At 43.9% G+C, this 26,280-nt stretch overlaps 1 protein-coding gene across 1 annotated transcript in view; it reads right to left on the bottom strand.

The window, feature by feature from the left end:
- Positions 1–26,051, bottom strand: part of LOC145720425 (dynein regulatory complex subunit 11-like) — a 73,005-nt gene extending 46,954 nt beyond the window's left edge. The window contains exons 1-5 of the mRNA XM_081813341.1: positions 25,766–26,051; positions 16,838–16,913; positions 9,883–9,989; positions 9,611–9,712; positions 2,592–2,653 (exon numbers count right to left, since the gene is read on the bottom strand). Coding sequence (XP_081669467.1) covers positions 2,592–2,653; positions 9,611–9,712; positions 9,883–9,989; positions 16,838–16,913; positions 25,766–25,930 — 512 coding nt within the window. The 5' untranslated portion in view covers positions 25,931–26,051. The remainder of the gene's footprint in view (positions 1–2,591; positions 2,654–9,610; positions 9,713–9,882; positions 9,990–16,837; positions 16,914–25,765) is intronic.
- Between the last annotated feature and the right edge of the window lie 229 nt (positions 26,052–26,280).

Raw genomic sequence — 26,280 nt, 5'->3', positions numbered from 1 at the left:
CAAAATTGAAATTGAAATGGAAAGTCTTCCAGGAATGAGATAACCAGCTGTTTCTGTACATTTGGGCATAGAAGTGAATAAAATAATCCTGGTCTCTCTTCCTTTCGCTAGAGAAGGGCTTGCGGCTCATTTACAGCATTTCATCTGTACAGAGGCACATGCAAGAACATATTCAAAGTCTAATGGGTATTGTTCACCAGCCACGTGTGTGTGTGATCTGTATTGTTAAAGCTGAGTTTTTATTTGGTAATCCCATCTTTACATGCATGAGAATGTGAATGAATAATTTTAATTTAGTGATCGGGTCATATTGGTAGATTTGATTTTAGCTCTGCTTTGTGTCTGGATAAGGCACTTCGCATAATCTTCTTCACCTGCAAGGCTGTTCTTGGTTTGGGGACTAATGTGAGAGCAAAGGAGAAAAGTGGGTTTTACAAGCTACTAAAAGACACCTGTGGCTTGTGGCACTGTGTGCATGCATGGGCTGGACCCCCATCTAGGGAAGGGACTGTGCTGCCCCTTGGGTCCCCAGGAGGCATCAGTGTTGGTGCTCGGAGGGATTGGTGACCCAGGAACTGGGCAACTGACTCTCAGGATGTTGACCAAGGCCCTCTTAGGCAGCAGTCAGCCACAGCATCTTGACCCTGAACCTGTCCCCAAACGATGGAGAATCAAGTGAAGAAACCTGCCTTTACAGGAACACTGTAGGAGCCTTTTCTCCACGAGCCAAAGCCCACATGCCCTTCTGGCTGTCTTTCCAGAGGCTTCATGTCAGGACTCCAGGCATGTGCACTAGCCCTGGAGCACTCTTGTCTCCTATTTCCTTCTGGATGGTTCTAAGCTGGCTTCCTTTCTCATGGATCTGCTCTCAAGCAGAGTTTGGAATGTATCCCTGGTAGCCAGGGGATGACTAGGAAATACTCCCAAACAGGGGAGCAATACGTGGTGTCCATTAACAAAACCCATGGGAAGAAAGATATACCTTCAGAATGATTTCTGACATTCACTTATTAGGGATTGTATTTTATTTTATTTTTATTTGCTTATTTAATTGAAGTATAATTGACATACAATGTCCTATTAGTTTCAGATGTGTATCATAGCGATTCAATATTTTTTTTTTAAAGATTTTATTTATTTATTTGAGAGAGAGAATGAGATAGAGAGAGCATGAGAGGGGGGAGGGGCAGAGGGAGAAGCAGACTCCCAGCTGAGCAGGGAGCCCGATGCAGGACTCGATCCCGGGACTCCGGGATCATGACCTGAGCCGAAGGCAGTCGCTTAACCAACTGAGCCACCCAGGCGCCCGCGATTCAATATTTTTATACATTACAAACTGATCCCCATGGTAAGTCTAGTCCCCGTCTGTCACAATACAGTTATTACAATATTAGTGACTATATTCCCTATGCTGTCTATTACATTCCCATGACTTATTTATTTTATAAGAAGTTTATACCTCTTGATCCCCTTCCCCTATGTCACCTGTCCCACAGGCCTCCCCCAGCTGGTGACCACTAGCTTGTTTCCTGCACCTGTTTTATTTTGTTCATTTTGTTTTTTAGATTCCACTACATTTCTTGAAAATACCTGAAAACCTAAGACCTATTTATTTCCAGCATCAAAGAACTGAAGGGACGCTTCAGTTTAAAAAATGAGTATTTGAAAGGATTCATGAGTATCAAAGTTTGGCCAGTGGAGCTCAAGGCAATGGAAATACTCCTCAATGAGGTGAAACCCCATCCTTCTCTTCAATGACCACTTGTGAAGTGCCTCACTGGGCTGGACCCAGGATGGGGCAGAAAATGGGAACAGTCTCTGCCCTCCAAGAGTATCAGTACTCCCTCAAAAGTTGGATCAGAGGACGCCTGGGTGGCTCAGTCGGTTAAGCGTCTGCCTTCAGCTCAGGTCATGATCCCAGGGTCCTGGGATCGAGTCCCGCATCAGGCTCCCTGTTCCGCGGGGGGCCTGCTTCTCCCTCTGCCTCTGCCTCTCTCTCTCTCTCTATCTCTCATGAATAAATAAATAAAATCTTAAAAAAAAAAAAAGTTGGATCAGGATGCTGTTTCTTGAACAATTTCTTAAGAACCCCCCAAATTTTGGGGTGCCTGGGTGGCACAGTCAGTTAAACATCTAACTCTTGATTTTGGCTCAGGTCATGATCTCGGGGTCATGGGATCAAGCCCTGCATCAGGCTCCACACTTGGCAGGGAGTCTGCTCGGGATTCTCTCTCTCTCCCTATGCCCCTCCCTGTGCTTTTACACTCTCTCTCTTCCTCTCAAACAAATAAATAAAATCTTAAAAAAAAGAATCCTACAAATTTTAAAACTTAAAAAAGTTGCATGATCTCAGAGGTGATGCTGGTGTCCATCCTTTGGCATACACCTTGCAGGCTAGGAGACCACTCTTCACGCAGGACTGAAAAGCAACCCCAGCATTTCCAGGGTGGAGGAGGTGTGGTGGGCAGAGAGGGATGCCTTTCTCAGGCTGGGGCCGCGGATTTTGGTTGTGACCTATACTCTGCTCTGGGCGGGGCGGGGGGGGGATGGTTGGCGCTCAACGTGCAGAACAATGCTAGGGCACACCTCACCTGTCTGCTGTCAGATCTTTGTCCTTCTTCCCTCTTTTCCCTTTTTTGCCTTTCTTCCCTTTCTTTTTCTGGAAAAAATGGAAATAACCAATAATTTAGTAAACACAAGTGAGCAAATTAGCTCTAGAACTTAGGTAGGGCAGCAGTTTTTGGTCGTGGTGGCAGGGAATGGGATGGAAGTTCCACTGTGGCACACCGGACGTCCAGTTGCCACATTTTCCTGGATGGAGGGCTTGGCCTGGGAAACTGCAGGTTGCTTATGTGGGCATGTCCCTCGGTGGGTAGACAGTGAGGTCACCCTGTGAAGCCTGCAAAGGGCCCGATTGCCAACAGGCTCCGAGCATTCTGGCTCTCTTCTTGTGGGCTCTCATCTACAAAGGATGAGAGTGCTGCATGCTCGGGTCATCAAGTTGTGCCAGTCTTTGACACCTAATCTCATGCCCTGTTAGCATCCGGCCCCAGATCTGGTTCCCAGAGGGTTCTGCATTCTGATTACTGTGACAGCTGGAGGGACGTGCTTGGAAAATGATCTTTCAAAACAGTGCTGCTGATCGCTTCACTACTCTGTTTAAAGCATCCACTGGTACCTCCCCATTGCACCCAGGATGAAGTTAAAGTTCACCAGCATGGTGGATGGAGTTCTTCCAGCCTGGTGCTCGTCCTCTCCTGGCTCCTAGCTCCTGCTGCTAAGTTCTTTCTCAGACCTCCTCGGGCCACCCATGCTCCCCATCACACAGACTATCAAGCACTTTTTTACTGTCTCAGCATCTTTCATTCCTCCACATCTATGTCCTCACTCACTATGAATTTTATTGCAGTATAATTTATGCAGAGTGAGTATACCCATGTCCAGGCAGATTGCCTTAAACACTGCCAGGTTCAACATCTAGAACATCTCCTCATCACCCCTGATCTGTCTCTCATTCTGCTTTCCAGTCTGTGTGGGGCTGTTCTTCTGACCTCACTGTAGAGTCACACCGCCTGCTGTTGTACATGGAGTTGTACACTGTAAACTCCCTATGTCTGACTTCCTTCAGCTGTTATTATGATTGCAAGATTCACTGATGTGATTGCACATAGCGATACTTCATGATTTTCAGGTTTTTACACATTAACATGTTTATTTTGAGAAAATGGTAGATTCACATAAAGTTGTAAGAAATAATGCAGAGATCCTGAGCAACTTTTACCAGGTTTCTCTCAATGGTAACATCTTGCAGAACTATCTTACAAGGTCACAACCAAGACACTGGTATTGACACTGGAACAGTCAAGATACAGAACATTTCTGTCTCCACCAGGATCCCTCAGGTGGCCCTTTCCCGACCCACTCACTTCCCTCCCACAGGCACCCCATCTTCAACCCCCAGAAGCCACGAATCTCTCTTCCATTTCTGTAATTTTGTCCTTTTGAGAATGTTGTATCAACAAAATCACAGAGTATGTATTTTTTTGCTTTTCACTCATTATAATTCTCAGGAAATTGGGAGAGGTCATTTTATGTATCAGTGGTTGTTCTTCTTTATTGTTGTTTTCAGTTTTGAGTTATTAGGAATTAAGGTATGTGTGTGTGTGAGTGTGTGTGTGCGCACGTGCATGTGAGTCTTTGTTTCTCTGGGATAAATGCCCATGAGTGCAATTGTTGGGGTGTATAGTAGTTGCGTATTTGGTTTGCAAAGAAAGTGCCTAATTGCTTTTCAGAGCGCCAATACCATTTCACATTCCTACCAGTAACGTATGAATGATCTAGTTTCTTCCCATTCTCTCCAGCAATTGGTGTTGCTACCCTCATGAGTGTGTGGTAATTTCTCATTGTGATTCTAATGTGCATTTATGGCTAGCGGCATCTTTTCCTGTGCTCATTTGCCCTCTGTATAGCCACACCAGTGAAATGCCTCCTTGTGTCTTTTGCCCATTTTCTAATCGGTTGTTTTTTAACTGCTGAGTTTTGAGAGTTCTTTGTATGCTCTTCCTCAGATATGTGGTTTGCAAATATTTTCTGCTAGTCTGTAGTTTGTCTTCTCATGCTCTCAATAGAATCTTTCACGGAGGAGAAGTTTCTAACTTTGATCAAGTCCAAATTTTCCTTTTATGAATTCTGCTTTTGGTGTTTATACTAAGAACTCTGCCTAGCCTTAGGTCCCAAAGATGTTCTCCTATATTTTAATAACAGTTTTAAAGTTGCACATTTTCCATTTAAGTGCATCCAGTTTGAGTTAATTTTTGTAAATTTTGTAAAATGTATGAGACGTAGGTGAAGGTTCATTTTTCTGTCTGTGGATATCTAATTGTTCCAGCACCATGTACTGTAAAGGTTATTCTTCCTTACATTTTGTACCTTCGTCAAAAATCAGTCAGGAATATTAGTGTTGGCCTACTTCTGGGTTGTGCGTTCTGTTCTTTTGATCTATGTGTCTATCCCTCTACCAAAATTTAAGTTTAATTCTATCATCTTCACATTTGTTTTCTAATTGTGCAATCTGTTCTTTTTTCTTTTCCTTTTCTGTATTCTTTCTAATCAGTCAAGTACTTTTTACTTTCTCACTTTTTGTTCACTATTACTTATTATATGTAGTATCATTTAAAGAATTACAAAATAAATTACTAACTTATTACAAATTACCTTAGGCTAGCATTTGATGGTGTCCTGAACAACACAATAACCTTACAAGTCCAGTTCCCCCTACCTATCTTATTGGTTACTGTTGTCATATATTTTATTTCTACATGTTATAAATACATAAGACTTTGTTACTATTCTTGCCTTAAAAAATAGAATATTCTAAAAGTAGTCTTTTATATTTTTAACAGCTGATCATTCCTTCTTATACTTCTTTGTTTCTATTTGGGATCAATTTCCTTTAGCCTGAAAAATATCTTTTTAGTATTTTCATATTGTGGATCTGCTGCTGCTAAGTTCTCTAAGATTTTGTCTGTCTGGGAACATCTCTATTTCATTCCATTTTTGAAGGATATTTTCACTGGGTCCAGAGTTCTAGGTTGGCAGTTAATTCTTTCCAATCTCTAAAGATGCCATTCATTGCCTTCTGGCTTCATAGTTTCTGTTGAGAAAGTCAGCAGTAATTCTTACTCTTATTTTTGTTTCCTTGAAGGAAATGTGTCTTAAAAACAAAACAAAACAAAACAAACCTATTTTGACTATGATGTGTTGAGATGTGGTTTTCTTTGTGTTCATCCTTGGACCTCACTAAGGCTCCTGAATTTGTGGCTTCTACGTCTTTCATCTGATTGGGAAACTTCACGGACATTACTTTTTCATATATTGCTTCTTTCCCATTCTCCTTTTGTGGGGGTTCCAATTACACATATAGTGCAACTATTGACCATGTCTCAAAGGTCTCTTATTCTCCATTCTGTTCTTTATAGTCTTCTTCTTCTTCTGCTTCAGTTTAGTTTTCCTACTGGCTGGTCTTTAAGCTCAACCTGTCTTCTGCTATGTCCATGCTGTTCTTAAACTGGTTCAAGGAGTTCTTAATTTCTGCTACTGCAATTTTCAGTTGTAGAATGTTCATTTGTTTCTTTTAAAATTAGATTCTCAATTTATTTTTAAATATGGCATTCCTTCCTCTCCTACTTATATATGCTAGCAGTCTGGGAAATGCAAAAAATAGAGTCAGGCAAAAATTTTACCCTCAAGGAGCTTCTTAGCTTCTCCAGGAACTCCTATATCCTTAAAATTTCTGTGATTACAACAGGAGAGGGACTTAGGAAACAGAGGGCCCCTGAGAGGTAGGACCTCACCCAGTGATGTCATCATGGGGATGACAGCACATCCAGAGCAATCCAGTCCTGCAGATGTGGAAACTTGCTTTTGTCAGTACAGAAGCTTTGTCTGTCTTGTTCTCTTCTGTATTCTGAATGCCTTGAAATATACCTGGCATATAGTGCTCAATAAATACTTATTGAATGAAAAAAATTAATAAAGATAGTCTGTTCCCCAAGCCTAATTTTGGATCTACAAATTACAGGAGAATGTGGGATAGATGGTATGTAAGTTGATGATTTTAAAATGAGACACACAATTGCTAAGAGAATCAGACCCTGTAGACTTCCATCTTACAGAAAAATCAACATGAAACTAAAATAACTCATTGGAAGTTTGCTTGGTGAATATGGAATCAGCAAGGGAGGTGGCTGGATGCTGTGAATTGCTGCTGATGCTATACTGTGACGTCTTGAGGCACATATTTAGCTTATAGGAATCAATCTGCATGGGATCTAGATTTGACTAATTTATTTGATAATATGTATTGAGGACTTGCCTTGTGCCGGAAAGGGTTACAATGGTGAACAAGCAAAAAAGACAATCATACAGTTCCTGCACTTACAGTCCTTGAGTAGATTTGGGAAGGAAGATACCAACGAAATGATCTCACTAGTAAATATAACATTAAAGCTCTGATAAAGCACCAGGAAGACCTAGTAGACAGTGCCAAGTGTATGCAGAGAAAGCAGACCTACTATGGATAGCTCAGAAGGCTTCCCTGAGGAAGAAAGGCTTGGACTGAGATCTAAGGGATGAGTAGGAGTTAACAAGGCTAGGGATCGGGGGCATGGGAGCAAAGATACTTCTTGGGCAAGAACAGCATGTGCAAAGGCCCTATGGTGGGAAGGAGCACAGTGGGTTTGGGGGACAAAGAGGAAGGTCAGGGTGCTGAAGTGCAGCTTGGGGAAAAGGGCACTGGCCAGGTCAGACATGGCCTTGTAAGCCTGGCTGAACATTGTCATCTTTATCTTAGAGGATTAAAATGCCATTGAACAGGTTCAGTATGGAGTGATAAGATCAGATTTGTATTTTGAAAGGAAGATTCAGGCTGCTGTATAATCTCTGATCAAGTCACTTTCTCTAGATGATGATGTAATACTGCCTAACTCTACTCCTCTGAGTCCTTTTTCTCCTTTTCTATGTACGAGGTTGACTATTCCCCTTCTGCTAATGGTCTTCCTGAGGATGGGATTTGGTATAGTTGATTAAGTTTCAGCTAACGAAATTAAAACCACATCCAATGTATGTCTCCGAAGTTTACGCCTAAGTCATTGGATTGGAATTTGGGGCACTCAAAACTCCATAGTTACACAATTACCACCAACCTATTGGGATACCCTGAGCACACCCATTGCATGATAAACCAGCTTAATTCCAAGAGAGAAATTCATAGCAACCCCTCCCTGTGACATATCATGAGTCATGACACAGAAATGGCAGACACCAGGCTGTAAGGAATGAGAGGGGCCAGTAGTGCGAGAGGGTGAGGAAGCCCAGTCTGATGTTGGGCCTGCACAATGATACTTGTTGGGTAAAAGGAGAAAGGCTATTTTCAGCCAGAGGGGTACAGCCACTTCCTGCCTTCATTTCCCATTTTGTTTGGCTTGAATTCCATGTTCAATCATCAAAACATCACTTTTTCATGCAGATATGCAAGACATCAACTGGATCAGTGGTGTCATCAATAAGTGCCCTCACCTACTAGTGAGAGAATAACCTATAGATGACCCTCATTAGGCTTCAGGGGTGTATCCTCAAGGAGGGCTATGAAGGACATTCAGGTGTCGAACTGAAAAGTCAGAGTTAAGCTGTGAAACTGTAAACTCAACACAAAATGGATCGGGATAGCGTCATCCTAAAGGGACTGGCTGAACTAGACACTCATGGAGCTGGATGTATGAAAAGCTCTAAGAGTACGTGAATTGCAAGAAGGGTTGATCAGCCACGGAACCCTGAGAAAGCCATCAAAGGGGCAAAGGTTGCCCCCTGCTGACACTGCCAAGGAGGGCAAGTCTGGCCTCTCCCTGGAGGATTCTGGCCCCAGGGGCAGGGCTGGCTGTGGAATGAAAGTGGAAGTAGGGGCCTAGGTTAGGAAAAAGCCAGTTCTTTCCTCTTGCATGTCTCCTTTGCTCCCACGTGACTACCACATCCACAACCCTTCTGACACCAGATGTGCGTGTGTGGGTTTCCTGCACCAAGCAATGCTGGGTGTCCTACAATTTGATTCCATTCTGATACTATCCACTTAGGAATAGCATCAGATCCCACAGGCCGAGGGCTCTGTCCTGCCCACCACGTCAGATGCCAATCGCAAGTCCGTGTTGTCATCTGTGCTTCTGACCTACTGGTTATAAACCTGAGGTTCCCACGACCCCTTCCCTGAGTCCAATTACTTTGTTACAGTGGCTCACAGAACTGAAGGAAACACTTCACGTTCACCAGTTTACTAGAGGATGTGATAAAGGGTACAGACCAACAGCCAGACAAAGTGGTACTTAGGGTGAGTTCTGGGAGGGTCCCGAGTGCAGGAGCTTCTGTCCCTGTGGAGTCGGGGTGGTCACTCTCCTGGTTTGTGCATGTGTTCACCCTCCTGACATTATCGGGATTTCATGGAGGCTTCCTCACGCAGGCACAACCATTGAGCTGTCTCATTAGAACAAATATGCTCCAAGTACTCTCATGACTAAAGGATTTACAAGGGTTTTAGGAGCTCTGTGCCAGGAACTGGAGGCAAAGACCTATATATATTTTCTATTATCTCACAGGGCCCAGTAAATGAACTTTGCATATTGGGATCTAACTGGCTACTCCCAAACACTGTGAGATGGATTGGTGGCAATTTAAAATTCAATTCATCTGATCCCTTATTCACAAAGAACTTGCTCATTGCCACTGGCCTCCCCTACAGATCTCCCTACAGGGAGAGAGGGGCAGATATTCCAGGCACATCACTGGCTTCCCTGCTGCTCCTCATCCTATCTGTGGGGCTTGGGTAATGCGAGTCTGCAGTGAGGAGGGGTGGGGCGGGTTACACTCAGACTGTTGGATGTATCCCATTTATGAGCCCATATCCCTGAGGACTACCTGGTGGAACAAGGCACATCCCCCCAAGGGAGACATTTCCCTGTGCCAGGTATCACACCAGACTCAGCACTGGGCGCCTGGGCGGCTCTCCTGCTCGTGATTTGAGTCTGCATCTGCCTCATCCCTCCCATGGTCGCTTGCTACTCACCTTTTTACCTCCTTTCTTCTTTGCTGCTTTGACCGGAGGCTCCTTTTCTCTGTCCACAGCCAGTTTCAAGTTTTTTAGTTCCTGTCTCATTAGCTCATCCACCTAGGCGAGAACAAAACACACCACTTTTGAGTGACTCTGTGAGCCTTGTGTTTTCTTTGTGAAGTTTAAAAATAGCGTAAAATCTGGGTTGGCCATGGATGGGAAATTGTGAAGAAGCCCAATGGCGGCCGCTGATGATTTGTTTTCGTGCAATGTAAGTGCGGTGTTACCTGCACTCTGATCTCCGACTCCAGTTCCTTCCGTTTCTCCTGTTTGATCAGTTCCGGGTCATAGTCCTGGGGGAAATTCCATGACTCGTCTTTATTCTTCCACAGGTCTGGGGTCCGGAAGGATCAAGGAAAGGAAAATGAATTTTTTTTCAACATGAAGATGAACGAAAACAGTTATTGCAATATAAAACACAAGTCTAACTTTCTATTCTATTGTGTGGAATACAAGTTTGAATAAAATAATCAAGAAATTATTGATGGCAGAGTGTTGAGACTCATGTGCTTTTTTTCCCCCCAACTTCCCAAATGGGAAAAATGTGCTTGTATAATATCTTTTTTTAGAGAGAGAGATATATAGTAATATATAATATATAATATTATATTATTATAGATGAAGAAGAAAACTACTAATGTGAAAACATAAAATAAAAAGTAGGATACAAGTAATATTCTTCTTATGATTATAACCATGTAAAAAACAATACATTAATTGTGGGATTATATAATTAGACAAATGTGGGATGACTATTTTTGTAATATGTTTTATATAACTTTCATTATTCCCATGATTCACTAAAATGTGAAAGATTTTATTGCTAGCTGAACCCATCTGTGATTGACCCCAGCCCCTTGTTAAAAGACAGCCCTGAACATACAAGTACCCATGACTTCCCCCTGACAGCTATATTTTTGAATTACTTTTTGGATGTGTTTGAAATCATACATGTTTTACATTTTCCTTTTGCCTTTCCCTTTTGCCTGGCCCTGGCAGTGAAGAGGGTAGTTGGAGAAACGTGACCTTGGAGGAAATAAGGATAATTTTGTATCACTGGAAAAAATTGAACTAAAGCTCATTTCTCAGAGGGGGAATTCCAAATGTGGGCCAAGGTACAGATTAGCGGGATCCTGGCACTCGGATGTGGGGTGGTGTCCTACAGAAAATGAGACTTGTCAGTCTGGGAAATGAGATCTTTTCCCAGAATCTGTGCTCAGAATGTGATGGAAACTTGCCAGAACTCAACCTGCAACCCCTACGCAACTTGGCTACTTCACTGGGAGCTCATCCTTAGGACAGTGATGCCCTTCAACTTGGGGAGGCAACGGAGGGCCACAGGGACCAGGCAGAGGCTCCCCACCCCTGTCCAATGTTGGCTACCACTTGGGAAGAAGGGGGGACTGTGCGGGGCTGGTTGGCAGTGAGCATGTGAATGAATGGGCAGAGGTTTTTCAACCATGGCCTCCCTTATGGGCACAGCAGGGGGATCCTGAGACTGGCCAGGAGTGTGTCCCCCTGACGCAGCTGACTGAGAAGGGAGGGACAGTCACAGACACAGACAGAAACATACATCTGGGTGCTGTCGAGAGCAAGGGGTGTCAATCATGAGGACTGAAAGTGGAGAAGGTGTCTGGAGAGACCCCTGGGCAAACAAATGAGAGGGAAGGGTCAAATCTGCAAATCAATCACAGGGGTCTGGGGTCAGCAAAAGAGACCAAGACAAAAGAAGGGACAAGATGTGGTGTGACCCAGGAAAAGCTGCAGATCCAGGAGAGATGGACAGCATAGCAAGGAGATTCGGATGCACAACTCAAACCTGGCCAATGGGCAAAAAATTGCCCCAAGGGTTTTGGCCATCTGATGTCTGCCCAGGGGATGCAGCCCACGGTTGGGGTCAGGTGGACCCCCATCCTACTGTTTCTCGGCTGTTCGGCTTATGGTTTTCATCCTCCTGATTGACAATTCCTACTTCCTGAGGGGCAGGGGGACTCTGCAGGACAGCTGTGCCCAGAGCAGACACCTGTCAGCAAAGTGGAAGTGACGGATGGGTGCCTGAGGGCCGGTGAATGTGTCGTCTCAAGGTGATCGGTCAGGACCCTGTGGACGGGAAAACTACAGGAAGATGGGACGTGGAAATGCAGCTCCAGTTCTCCGAAAGTGTGGGAGCCCCAGGCAGAAGATCTGACAATGCTCCCAGTGGTTGGCATGGAAATTTCCAGAAGTGGAAATGGTGACCAGACGGTGTTGCCCCACACAAGTCAGGCAGGCCCACCTCACTCCCGGTGCATAGTGTGGGGCTCGGTGTTGGCCAGAACAGAGCCCCTCTGGAATCCGGGTCCAGTAAGGGCTCTCAGGCTCCCCCCGCTTCCTGTCAGAGGACCGAGGTGGACGTGGCCAGGTAGGGCTCTGCCAGTCGCTGTGCTAGCCAGGGTCTCTGCCATGGTCACAGCCTATGGTGGTGCAAACCTGGGGGGACAGATTTTGGAAACCAAGGATGATGAAAGGACCCCAGTTCTTCTGGGGTGGCTACTGTAGACTTATAAGAAATAGAAAGGAACTAAGTCACAAACAGGGTACAGTTTTCATAGAGCCGAGTCACCCATGTGTCTTTCCCCATCGGGGTGGCCACATGACAGGTGGCTCTGCCTCTGGGGCAAAGAAGGGATGATGGGGCCAGGAGTGGGTTTGGCACCTGTCTCCTGGATGCCTGCCTGTCCGTGGATGACCCCAGAGGATGTCATCACCTGACGGGGCAGGTGACCAGCCTGGAATGGAGTTCACATCTCCATGAAGACCAAGAGGGAGAAGACCCAAAAAAGACAGGATGGAGGCCACCCCCACAGGAGTGGGCACACAGGAAATTGCTAGAAAGCTAAGAGCTGAATTTTTATTATTTTAAATAATCAGTTCTGTGACTGAGTACCAGCCAGAGAGGCCTATCCTGTGTTTTACAGTCAGGGAATGAGAAATATTGCATGGCATAAATTGCCTATATCAGCCCGTTGATGTAAAATGCGTTTTAAGTCATTAATTGAATTTATTCTTGGCCCCGAATCCCCCTAGCAGGTAGATTTTGTGGTTGGTCTGTAAGGTGCGTATTCACCCAAGGAAGAGTTAGTTTACACTTCCCTCATTTGAAGGTAACTGTCCTTTCTCAGAGCATTTTCTGAAATGCACATGAACTTAAATGGTGGAAAACTTTAAAATGTATGAAAACTACAACACTTTTTCTTACGTGTTTGAAATTGTAAGCTCTCCCCCTTGAAAATACTATGAAGGGTTTAAACGTGTTAAAAAGTGCTATTTACCAGTAACTCTTGTTTAACAGATGTCCCCCTTACACGATCGTTAAATCTCCAACCGCAAAGCTCACCTGTTTTTATTAAGATATTTTACAGCAAAATAGCTTTGCGGTGGCGAGGAAGCTACTTTGCTTTCTCATTAGACAGACTTGCCAAAATCTGGAAGCCGTGCATTTCCTAAAGAAGGGGACGCAGAATATTGAACAGGAAGGAACACGAGGCGATTATTTATGTAAAAGCACCTCGTAACAAATTCTCATTCTGGAGTTGTAACTGTGTCTCACAAATAAAGCGGTGCTTAGTGTCCTTTGCTGATTTCACCTCGACCACCCTTTGAATGGTCCTGGTTTTGCGCGGAAATTTTGCTTTTCTCATGACACTTCTGCACGGGGCACCTCTCAATCCCTTCAAGAATTTCATGGACATTTACAAATGCAGGAAGCTTTTCAGGGCCCTCAAAGCACTAACAACTGCCCCAGGAGCTTTCATCCCCGGAGTGTGAAAAGCTGGCCGGGGCAGTTTCTCACGTAGGGGGGTGATTAAAATGCTAATGTCTTTTTTGAAAAGGAAAACCTTTGATTTTTGAGAAAAGAAATCTAGGTTGAAGACATTTAATTTCTTTAAATGACCAGAGACCTGGCAGATAACACAGGAAACGCCACAAACCCAGCTAGGAAAATGGTCCTTCACGCTTCCTGCTCCCAAGTGACCACTGCTTGGGTTCTTTTTTTTTTTTTCAGCCTTAATGGAAACAGATATTCTACAAACAGCGTAATGGAAACATATTACACAAACGGTGTGGAAAGCCTCAAGAGCTTTCCTGAGTGGGTCAGCAGGTCACCAGCCTTGGTTTCCCACGAGAACATCAGATTTCCCCAAGTTAATTTTTGTTTTTATCAAAATAATACACGCACATTGTTTTAGACCAAGTCGGAGAATATGGAAAGGATTATGACAAAATACTGTCTAATTCTGCCTTCCAGAGAAACTGTCCAATGACATTCATTCCTGTATTCATTCATTCATTCATTCATTCATTTAAAATTGCGTGGAATAGTTTCAGATTTATCTGCAAATCCGATTTATTTGTAAGTTTAAATCATGAGTTGATGGAGCCTGACTGTGGGCCAGGCACTGCTCTCAGAGTGGGCAGACAGCAGGGGGCCCTGACATCTGGGGTGGGGAAGCAGGGACACCCACATCCCCGTCAGCTGGAGGCCAGTAAAGCCAGGTGGGCACAGGGTGAGGCTGGAGACTGTTACCCCACAAAGGTCTCGGGGAATGGACAGCACCAGGTCCCTGAGGTGGGAGTGACTGGCTTGTTGGCCGAAGAGCACAGAGCCCACGAGAGGCGGGTGTGAGGTGGGAGTGAGGTGGGTGTGAGGCAGGTGTGAGGCGGGAGTGAGGCAGGAGTGAGGTGGGTGTGAGGCGGGAGTGAGGCAGGAGTGAGGCGGGTGTGAGGCGGGTGTGAGGTGGTCTAGCTTCCTGAGAGCTCTTGGATCTGTGTCTCTGTTGTCATATGCTTGTCATGTGGTCACACTGCTCCTTCTTGATTTATGAGTTTGAGATAGGAGCCCCTGACTCCCTGTTATGGAAGAGGAGGGCTTGGCTGTCTCTCACCGACCTGTCTTTCCCCTTAATCTCTCCTGATAGTTATTTCCGAGGAGAAGGCAGCCAGGCCTTCCACATGCTGAGGAAAACTTGCCCGAGGGAGGACTTCAGCAGAACATGAACTGGCCAATGACCTGATCTGTTCAGAGGTGCAAACAACGACCGTGGAGGTTGGTGACAGATGTGTAGAATATGAACATGAGGGTGGCTGTAAAGAGCAAAAGCAATGGGGCACAAAGTAGCATGTGAACAAGGGCACCTCCTGTTGCAGACACACCTGAGTTCCAGTGGCATCCACTGCACGCCGGTGACCCTGCCTTGGGATGCGTGCGGTTCCTAGCTGGGCCTTGGATGTTGTTGCTGCCAGCCTAATTTGCACAAGCCACTCAGCTTGTGTCCCTGTTCCCACCTCATCCACCTCACCACACCAAGTATGTTGTAGGTTGATGGTGCGTGCCGTCTTTGTATCTTCACGGTAGCCTTGCACATTGGACACAGTGGTTGTTGAGTGAATATATAAGTGAGTGAATGTGTCTGATAGCGATTGCTCTGCACTGTGGTTTGTAGTGATTTGAGGGAACATGCACCCCAATGTTTATAGCAGCAATGTCCACAATAGCCAAACTGTGGAAAGAGCCCAGATTCCATCACCAGTGAATGGGTAAAGAAGATGTGGTGTATATATACAATGGAATATTACTCCGCCATCAAAAGGAATGAGATCTTGCCATTTGCAATGACGTGGATGGAACTGGAGGGTATTATGCTAAGTGAAATAAGTCAGTTAGAGAAAGACAAATACCATATGATCTCACTCATATGAGTGAGATTTAAGAAACAAAACAGAGGATCGTAGGGGAAGGGAAAGGAAAATAAAATAAGATGAAACCAGAGAGGGAGGCAAACCATAAGAGCCTCTTAACCATAGGAAATAAACTGAGGGTTGCTGGAGGGGAGGTGGGTGAGGGGGTTGGGGTCACTGGGTGATGGACATGAAGGAGGGCACATGATGGAATGAGCGCTGGGTGTTATACGAAACTGATGAATCACTGACCTCTATCCCTGAAATTAATAATACACTGTATGCTAACTAACTTGAATTTAAATAAAATGTTAAAAAAACCGATTTGACTTCTCAAACTGGAGTGGCAGCATGTGCTCTAATACTACCTGCTGATAGGGGGATAGTTGTGTTTCTTCTCCCGGTTGTTCTGAAGATCAAATGAGACGAGCATGGAAAACACAAAGGCTTGTGTGCCTTGGGTATCTAATAACGTGAGGCTACTGCTTCGACTTCCTTCCTCCCCAATTAAAACAGCTGCCAAATCCTGCTGATGTCCCCTGTCCCCTACCCCCTCGTTCAGCATCGTGTGCAGGGTGGGACCCTCACCACTAGTGGAAAGTGAAAGAAGTTCAGGTGGTGCACGGACGTTTTTATTTTATACAACGAGCATCTCAAACCTGAAATGTCGTTGATATTGCTGCTGAGGATGAGGCTCAATTTATTGGGGATAAAAACCACGAGTCTGTGAAAAAATATGTTAAGTAATTAATAGTACCAGTGCTGTCCAGATAAGACCAGAATTAGGGAGAAAGCACATGCATGACTGACGTTTGGAAATATTCTACTTCACATCCTTGTTGCAGTTTTTAGGAATTACCAAAAAGCACCAATGAGCGGGGTCATCGTGGCAGGTCATCCTGTGTTGGGATTCATCCTGAGGGTCGAGTGGAGCCAAAGGAGCTGGATAAGTGTTCCAGTAAATTGTAATAGGAATGTGAGAAAGACCAATTCCTAAACTTGCAGCTCCCCTCAGATTCTAGCTACTATGCTAATTATGCTGAACAATGGACAAAAGAATTATGTGTCGGTCTGCGGGCATCTGTCTTGGTCTTACAGGATTAAAACATTTTATTGTACATCTGGTATTGATTTTATTAATTTAAACAATCCAGGACAATCCCTTTCATTCCCAGCAAGAGAATGCTCAGGTGAAGTCCTACGGGTTCGAAAACAGAATGGAGGTTTCAATTGTGTTCTCGTACTATTCATACCTGGCTCTTTTTACCGATCCTATGCCTTTAGGCGACTCAAAGGAATTTTAAAATAGAGACGGACAGGAAGTCCGGGCTATGAGCTGCATGTTTTCAGCCTCTCCCGACTGAGCGCCTAATTCTTCCCCACACAGGCTGGGTGCTAGGGCCAGGGGTCATGCTGGGCGGACCGGGTAACTCCCAGTTGCCCCGCATATTCTCCTAAACCAACCTTTGTACACCTTATTTCCTTCCTCCATCATAGAAAGGAAGACACTTGGTGACATTTTCCAGCCCTCATCTTCTTCCTGTTAAAGAAGAATGATACTTCTGTTAATTACAGGGCTACTTTGTCCCGACTAGACAGTACAAGGCACACACATCCTGATGATTGGACTAAGGTAAGGCACACAGGCTCTTTCTTGGTTTATGAGCGAAGGTCCAACCCCTTGCCCACCCACCTGGGCAGTTTCTCTGCTGGCCAGTCTGAGCAGGGCATGTTGCGTCCACCAACCAGGGCATGAATGGTTCTAGAAACTTAGTTCTGCCTGCAGGCTCACTGAGGTGCCCCTGTTTCAGTCACCTCTCCCGGGGTACCCCACGCCCTGAGTTTGGTCCTGTTGTCTGATGTTCTGGTTCCTTCTTTGCTCTGAAAGTTGATTCCCAGCCTGAGTCTTCCCACCTTCCTCCAGCCGCTTATAGGGACATCAAGCTGGCTGCAAAGTAAGGAAAGGCTGGAGGGGAGGCGGAGGTGCCCATCATGTTTCTCATCAGAATTCCATTTTCCCATCTTCTTTTGTGGAAATTTGCTCTTTGGTCTGAGGTGAGTATGTCCTTTTCTGTGAAGCTGTTCTGGATTCTTCCAGATGAAAAAGACTCTCTCCGTACCGCGTAGGATTTGCTTATAGTTCCTGGCACCCACTTCTGGAGTGGAGTGGGGAAGGGAGTGTGACGTAATAGGAGGGGGTCCCAAAGCCTGGTCAGTGAGAGTCCGAGAATCCCAGCACAGGACAACCGGGGATCCTTCACATGAATGGGCACGTGGCAAAGTGCAAATAGGACCACCTCTGTTACATTTTTAAAGTGCGGGCATTTGGCAAATACCTCTGAACATATAGGTTCAAATGTCAGATTGGTCACTCAGTGGCTTTCAGATAATCTGATTGTTCCCTTAGGGTCTGTGTCCTCCAGGTTGGGGGAGGGGTTACTGTGATTTGAAAGAGGCTGATTATTTTCCACTCAACTAGGAGTGAAATTATACTCCAATTCTAGATCTAGAAGTGAAAATCAATCCAGGAGCTCTCATTACTATTAACCACATTTTTTAAAAAAAATGCACCAAAATAATGTGATAGCTCATTGCAAAAAAAAAAAAATTAAGCATCCTCTAACTATTTTCAAACTTGCATTTAGAATGTCACTTTACTTTTCTGCCCACACTTTTCTCTCAGTTCCACTGAGATTAAGAATCAAAGTTATTCATGCCTTTTCGGGATTTAGACCACTGTTCCTTTCTGGAAGCAGTGGTTTTTGAATGGTTGAGGTAGAAGGAAACGTGAAGAAAACTCACACTCCTTCTTAGAGGAATGCATTTTCATGTAAACGTTTACATACAATTTCAGGGAGTCTATCCTTCTCTGTTCCTTGAGGTTAAGGACGCCTTCTCCTCTGGAGCTCGGCAGCTTCTCACTTCCTCTTATCTTCCTCTCTCGCTGCCCTTCAGTGAACACAGAATATGCTCAATACGGACGTTTCCAAGATGACATCCTTATTCCTGATAACAGCCTCCGGGAATTCACAACACTCACATCTCCATCTTTGTGAAGTAGTACAGAATTTCGTTTGAAATCCTCTAAAATAATATAAGAACGTGGTTGGCTCAATGGTTCAGTATGGAGCACCTCCTTGAGCCAGGTGGTTGGAGAAGGGGCGCTGGGGTCACAGAAAGGCTGGGTGGCCCCACAGACAAACAGAAGCTTTTAAAGCTAATGATGCTGTATGTGGGTGCCAGGCTCTTCCCAGGATTTAGCACAAAGTTTGGTGAATATAGAGAAGACTCTTAAGTATTCACATGATTGTGTGTTCCAGACAGGTAAAATCCATTTAAAATAGTTCCAAATGGTTTAACATATGGATTGAAAAATAACAAAGAGGAAAAAGTTGTGAGGATGGATTTCTAGCACTCCTTTTCTGGCTCCTAAAGCCAACGTGACATCCACACAGCCGACCTGTCAGGTAAATGGTGTAATTTTGATACTGAAAACATATTTGCAAAGATGGCTATTGGTTTTCAGGGATGTCCTCCTGACACTAGCATTCCCTCCTATCACTTATTCTTAACAGGGATCTCCTTACCGCCAATCCTTAACACTTTCAGAGATGGTTTGCAAACCAAAGATCCAAAAGAAAGAACTTTTTTACTGTTGAATTTTGAGAATTCTTTATATATTCTAGATGCACTTCCTTAGCTAGATCTATAGCTTGCAAACATTTTCTTGTCTTTTCATCCTCTTCCCAGAGTAAAAATTTTTTACTGTGATGAAGTCCAATTTATCAATCTTTCCTTTTATGGATACTTTTGGTGTCAAGTCTAAGAACTGTGTGCAGAGCCCTAGATCCTGAAGATTTTTCCCCCTCTTTTTACCTAAAGGTTTTACAGTTTTACATGTGAGTCCATGATCCACGTTAAGTTAATTTTTGTATAAGGTACAAGATAGACGTTCCTTTTCTTGTCTAGGGGATGAAAAGCTTAATTCTTGAAAGCCCATCTTTGAAGCTGTTTATGGGCTTTTATGTTTTCCCTTTACTAGCTCTGGTAAAGGTGAAAACCCCTAGACCAATCTCTTTGCTTCTGTTCTTCAGCATCTCAGTATAGGGGATCTCTGGATGGGTCCAGATACAAAACTGAAAAATTTCATGCTTAAAACGTTAAATTGTTTGCAAAGTTTTTTTGATGAAATGATCAAATGAATGTAAGATTACCAGCCACAGTTATTTTATTTTATTTTTATTTTTTTTAGAGAGAGAGCACACACATTCAAGTGGGGGGGGGAAGGGGGACAGGGAGAGAGAGGAACTTAAGCAGACTTCCTGCTGAGTGCAGAGCCCGATGTGGGGCTCGATCTTACGACCTTGAGATCATGACCTGAACTGAAATCAAGAGTCAGATGCCCAACTGACTGAGCCACCCAGGTGCCCCCACAGTTATTTTACTTTACAATGTTGCTGTGCACAATTACAGAGACCCTCTCTTTTCTCATGCCACCCGCCCCACAGTAAATTGGAAATCCAAGCAGGGACACTGAAACCTATAAGTTCTCACTCTTAAACTTCCTTCCATTCACCTCCAGGTTCAAAAGTCTTAAGACTCTACAAAAAAAAAAAAAAAAAAAAAAAAAAGGCTCTACAGGGACACTCATTAATCCTCAGAGTCCAGAATAACAGAGTGTCTAAGGGGAGCCCTCTCCTGTGGCACTAGGGTCAGGGGAGAGATGTTTTGGGTACGTCACTCTGAGACACATTTATGCAGATGGAGGTGACCCCAGGAAGGGGTTGAGGTGGGAAGGGAAGCGGTCATAAAAAGGTGACTGTGGGTCTTTGTGAGCTTGGGAAGGGTGTTACTGTACTGCTGATTATGAGCCCAGATCTTCGTACCACCAGCTGGACGTACCTTCCCTTCTTCGTTATTTTCAGAAAAAAATCAACCAGGTCAACGGAACTCTCTTGCTCTGATCTCGACCCTGTGAATGACGTTTGGCTTTAAATGCATCCTCCCAGGTGCATGGATGCAAACTTCTGAGGGGCTCTGACTCCTGGCCCACACTTGTCCTTGGGTGGGACCTGGGCTTGCACTGACCCTTCTTCCTGTCTCGTGGTGCTCCCAGCCTGGACCGAAGTATCTCCCTGTCTCAGTCACTTCTTCACCCACAGGCCATCCCAACCACGGCCACAAACCACAAACCACAAACCACAAACCACAAACCTTAGATTACAACTCACACAGCTCAAGTCTGCTCAAGTCACTACCCCCAGGATGACTCTCGTCTTCTCCAGAAGGTTTGCCCCATGCATGGCTGCTCCAAGCTTTCCCAGCCTCACATCAGACACCCTCCCTGGTGTCTGTTATCCCTGCTCTGAAGTTGTCCTCTGGTTCTCGGGCTTAGCGATTGCCTGGAATCCTGCCTGGAGTCCTTGGTCCCCATCCAGTCTTCTGATCCACGCACCACCAAACCCCTGTCAACAGCCCCTCTGTGGCCACTTATGCTCATCTGTAGCCATCTTGTGGACTGACGAAGCTTGTACTCCTGTGATATTTTGACAAGAGTCTATTTTCCATTTATGGAGGTGAGTGGAAATATTCAGATTACCCTCAGTTTTTTGTTTTTAATATGAGGTCTTTCCCAAGTGTTCTGACTATATATGGACTAGCAATTGAGAAATGACCAAGTTTATAAAAATACCTGAAGGATAATCCCAGAGCTGTGCCATTGTGAAACAACGTTAGGGGTGAGTCAGTTATGCAAGCTAAACAAAACTCGTTTCTTCTCTCCCCTGCCTTACCCTTTAACCAGGATGAATAATAGATGCCTTTTTCTACAGGTCAAAATACCAATTCTCATACAAAGATTTGATAGCTTGTCTCAGGAATGCTTCTAGAAGCCTTGGGATTGATTCTAGAATAAGACTTTTAAAAAGGTAATCTGACCTCAAAGATGAGTAGCAATATAATATAAATATATCAATTTCAATAGCAAGTACCATTTATGATCATGTTGTCACTGTAGACCTGTACTTTTCATGAAAAAATTCAGTTCTAAGTAACTCTGAAGGATTTTGCCCTTCCTTTGCAACTACTTCATAAGTACTGATACACTCAGACTTTCTTTTTGTCCCAAACTGTTCATCATTAAATGACTCCTTAATAGCTAGTTAATAAAATACCTTCACTCAATAAAGACCAGATTGTATAGCTGATAATTTAAGATTTTTTATGGAACAAGCTTCATTAACAGTGAATTTTTAATTCGCAAGTGTCAAACTCCCTAATGCATATTTAGAGGAAGAGAATGCTTAGAATAAAATTGAAATTCTTCCAATTGTCCTTATTCTTAGGCACGGCTTCAAAATTATCTTGCAGAATGAGAGGAAGTCTTTAAAAATTAACTACCAAGTAAGCTCTCTTCTTATTTTTTTCAGCAACAAGTTAGAAGTTTTGGGTCACAAGCAGAGCAGTAGGGCAACCGGTGGCCTTGTGGGTTGGGTTCCCTGGAAACGTTTAGATGGAGGCCGTGCAGGTGGTTTACTGGGAACACCACCCACAAGGATGGAGGGAGAGAAGCAGCACTGGACAGAGAAGCTAATGTAACTGAGCTGTGATGCAATTGGATGTGAGCTGTCAGCTGACCCCACAGAGAGCCCAGGAGTTAGGAGAACCCTTCAGAAATGTCCCAGTGAGGGGACTGGGTCTTTGTACCTGAACATGGCTCTCCCTGAATGCAGCTGCCCGGGGTGGGTGGTGGGACTTTGCATGGAGCAGCTCCTTTAGACCCAGAATAATTCCAAGGTGGGAATTAAGTGAGGGGTCAACACAATGTACAGGGTAGCTGGGGACTGAGCTGGGGACTACAGTGGAATGGGTTGTGCCCAGAGTGAGCAGGAAAAGATTTCTCTTCTTTTGTTCACAGCAATGAAACATGGTTATGGAGAAGGACAAAGACAGATGGGGGGGTGCAGTTGGAAGATTTCTGCTGATCATTGTGTGGGAGATGAGCCTTGAAAAAGGGGAAATTGCCTCCAGCTGGGTGGCTGCAATCATGCAAGGGATTTTTAATAAAATGTTGGCTTTCATCACAAAATGTCGGCTTTCATAAATACAAAATGTTGCATTTATGTGGAGTTTGGGTATTTTTTAAAATTTAAATTCAATTAGCCAACCTATAGTATATCATGTTTCAGATATAGAGTTCAATAGTTCATCACTTGCATATAACACCCAGTGCTCATCACATCACATGCCCTCCTTAATGTCCATCACCCAGTGACCCCATCCCCCCACCCACCTCCCCTCCAGCAACCCTGAGTTTGTTTCCTAGAGTTAAGAATCTCTCATGGTTTTTCTCCTTCTCTGTTGATTTCCCATTCAGTTTTCCCTCCCTTCCTCTATGATCCTCTGTGCTGTTTCTTATTTTCCACATATAAGTGAAACCACATGATAATTGTCTTTCTCTGATTGAATTATTTCGCTTAGCATAATACCCTCTAGTTCCATCCACATCGATGTAAATGGTAAGTATTCATCCTTTCTGATGGCTGAGTAATAGTCCATTGTATATATATACCACATCTTCTTTATCCATTCATCTATCGATGGACAAGAGACTCATCTTAGACCCAAAGACACCTCCAGATTGAAAGTGAGGGGGTGGAGAACCATTTATCATGTTAATGGACATCAAAAGAAAGCTGGGGTAACAACCCTTATATCAGAAAATTAGATTTTAAACCAAAGATTTTAGTAAGGGATGAAGAGGGACACTATATCATACTTAAAGGGTCTATCCAACAAGATCTAACAATTATAAATATTTATGCTCCAAACTTGGGAGCAGCCAAATATATAAACCAATTAATAACAAAATTAAAGAAACATATTGATAATAATACAATAATAATAGGGGACTTTAACACCTCACTCACAAAAATGGATAGATCATCTAAGCAGAAGATCAACAAGAAAACAAGGGCTTTGAATGACACACTGGACCAGATGGACTTCACAGATATATACGAGGGCTTTGTATCCTAAAGCAACAGAATACACATTCTTCTTGAGTGCTCATGGAACACTGTCCAGAATAGATCACATACTGGGTCACAAATTAGGTCTCAACCAGTACCAAAAGATTGGGATTATTCCCTGCATATTTTTAGACCACAATGCTTTGAAACTTGAACTCAATCACAAGGGGAAATTTGGAAGGAACTCAAATACTTGGAAGATAAAGAGCATCCTACTAAAGAATGAATGGATCAACCAGGAAATTAAAGAAGAATTAAAAAATTCTTGGAAACAAATGAAAATGAAAACACAACTGCTCAAAACCGTTGGGATGCAGCAAAGGCGGCCCTAAGAGGGAAGTACATAGCAATATGAGCCTTTCTCAAAAAATTAGAAAAAATCTCAAATACACAAACTAACCTTACACCTATAGGAGCTGGAGAAAGAACAGCAAATAAAGCCTAAACCCAGCAGGAGAAGAGAAATAATAAAGATCAGAGCAGAAATCAATGAAATAGAAACTAAAAGAACAGTAGAACAGTAGAACAGATCAATGAAACTAGAAGCTGTTTCTTTGAAAGAATTAACAAGATCAATAAACCTCCAGCCAGACTTACCAAAAACAAAAGAGAAAGGACCCAAATTAATAAAATCATGAATGAAAGAGGAGAAATCACGACCAACACCAAGCAAATAGAAACAATTTTAAGAACATATTATGAGCAACTATATGCCAACAAATTAGGCAATCTAGAAGAAATGGATGCATTCCTAGAAACTTGTAAACTACCAAAACTGAAAGAGGAAAAAATAGAAAACCTGAACAGACCCATAACCAGCAAGGAAATTGAAGCAGTAATCAACAAACAAGAAGAGTCCAGGGCTGGATGGCTTCCCAGGGGAATTCTACCAAACATTTAAAGAAGAACTGATACCTATTCTTCTGAAGCTATTTCAAAAAGTAGAAATGGAAGGAAAACTTCCAAACTAGTTCTATGAGGCCAGCATTACCTTGATCCCAAAACCAGACAAAGACCCCACCAAAAAGGAGAATTACAGACCAATATCCCTGATAAACATGGATGCCAAAATTCTCACCAAGATACTGGCCAACAGGATCCAACAGTACATTAGAAGGATTATTCACCATGACCAAGTGGGATTTATTCCTGGGCTACAAGGAGGGTTCAATATTCACAGACCAATCAATGTGATACATCCCATTAATAAAAGAAAGGACAAGAACGATATGATCCTCTCAATGCAGAAAAAAGCATTTGACAAAATACAGCATCCTTTCTTGATTAAAACTCTTCACAGTGTAGGGATAGAGGGTACATACCTCAATGTCATAAAAGCCATCTATGAAAAGCCTACAGTGAATATCATTCTCAAGGGGGAATAATTGAGACTTTTGGAGAGAGTTCTGGAGTTTGGGTACTGTCATTGTATATCCACCATCCTCCTTTCTCCCCTGCTCACAATTTCTGACTCCTTGGTCCAATCACTTGTCCTTGATGATGCAGCCTGTCCCATTTCTCTCCCGAACCCACCTCCCGGAACATGAGGAATGTGACCACTGCTGCCTGAGCAAGAGCTGGGTCTCTGTCTCCGGACAGAGTCACAGATGGATCATAACCCTTAAGGATCCATTCTCCTGAGTCAATTCAGATCAGAGTTTTGGTCAGCTGTGAAGGAGGATCTGTCTGTGCAGACATGCTTCTTTAAACATAATCATGCTTTAGGATGATTCCAGCTTCCAGTCCGAGCTCCATCTCCCATAGATGGAGTTTCTGCTGAGAGAATGCTGTTCTGGGAGTGCACCTCTCCACATGCTCGAGGGTGAAGACCCCTCCAGTTTCTGCCCTAGGATAGCCGCCCCTCCTCCCCCACTGCACAAGGGGAGGCCTGGCCCAAAGGGAACTATTTGAATTTGGATTTCCTTTGGGTAGTAAGAAACAAAAACTTCCAATAAAATATATCCAATAAGTCAACGTGAAGTGAAAAATTTGAACAAACTCACTTCGGTTAAAGTAGTTATTACTTTGACTTTGCAGTGGTCACCTGGTCTCTACCTTGAGGAAAGACGAGGGGGATCATTTATTTTGAGGAATAAAAAGTCAAAGCTATCACATATGTGAATAACACATAAAGTATCAAAGTCATTAAAACCACCTTTATCCTAATAGGTCTTTATTATAAATCATAGAGAGGATGATGACCGGTGATCGAGCAACATAAAAAAATATTGAAAAACAGCTGGTAGAACGGTTTCCTAGGAAACGAATGAGTGCGATCTCAGGAGAGTTGAGATCATGCCACTGATTCAAAGCAAAGAAGCCACTTAAAAGAAAATTTCTTTTAAAATTCCAAATTCCTTACCTTGTTTTTTTCTTTTGTGCCTTTCTTTTCCTTTTCTTTTTTAGGTTTCTTGGATGTCGTGGCCTTCTTCTTATTCTTCTTTTTGTTTTTCTCCTCTTCTTCTTGGTTTGCAATAATATCCTCAGTAACCTGGCAAGAAACACAAAATAAGCATCGCGCTTTCATGGAGCCCGATCAAGATGAGGACTGTTTTTCCTGTCTGGAGGAAGTATTTGTGCTGATCAGTGCCCGCTCCCTCCTTGTCCTGCTCTGGGTCTGAGGTCGACCCTCGTGGGGACACCACCGGCTGCCGCCTGCCCCTGGTTGGATTCATCGGTGAGGCAGCAGTCAGACCTCAGGGGGCAGATGAGAGGGAAGTTGGACATTTCTGAACTCAGTCCCCCCCGCCCCCCCAGTTCAGAGCTGCTCTGGCCCCCAGGGCTGCCATGAACATGAGGGAGGTCATGGCTTCCTCAGTGTCTCTGCCACAGCCAGGGTGCCAGGCCCGCCCGCACCTCTTCAGTAAAAAAACCCCA

This window comes from Leptonychotes weddellii, chromosome 3 (assembly GCF_054177405.1).
Source record: "Leptonychotes weddellii isolate Sample4059 chromosome 3, ASM5417740v2, whole genome shotgun sequence".
NCBI lineage: Eukaryota > Metazoa > Chordata > Mammalia > Carnivora > Phocidae > Leptonychotes > Leptonychotes weddellii.
The sequence above is the reverse complement of the archived record's forward strand: the minus strand, read 5'-3'. Positions and strand labels throughout refer to the sequence as shown.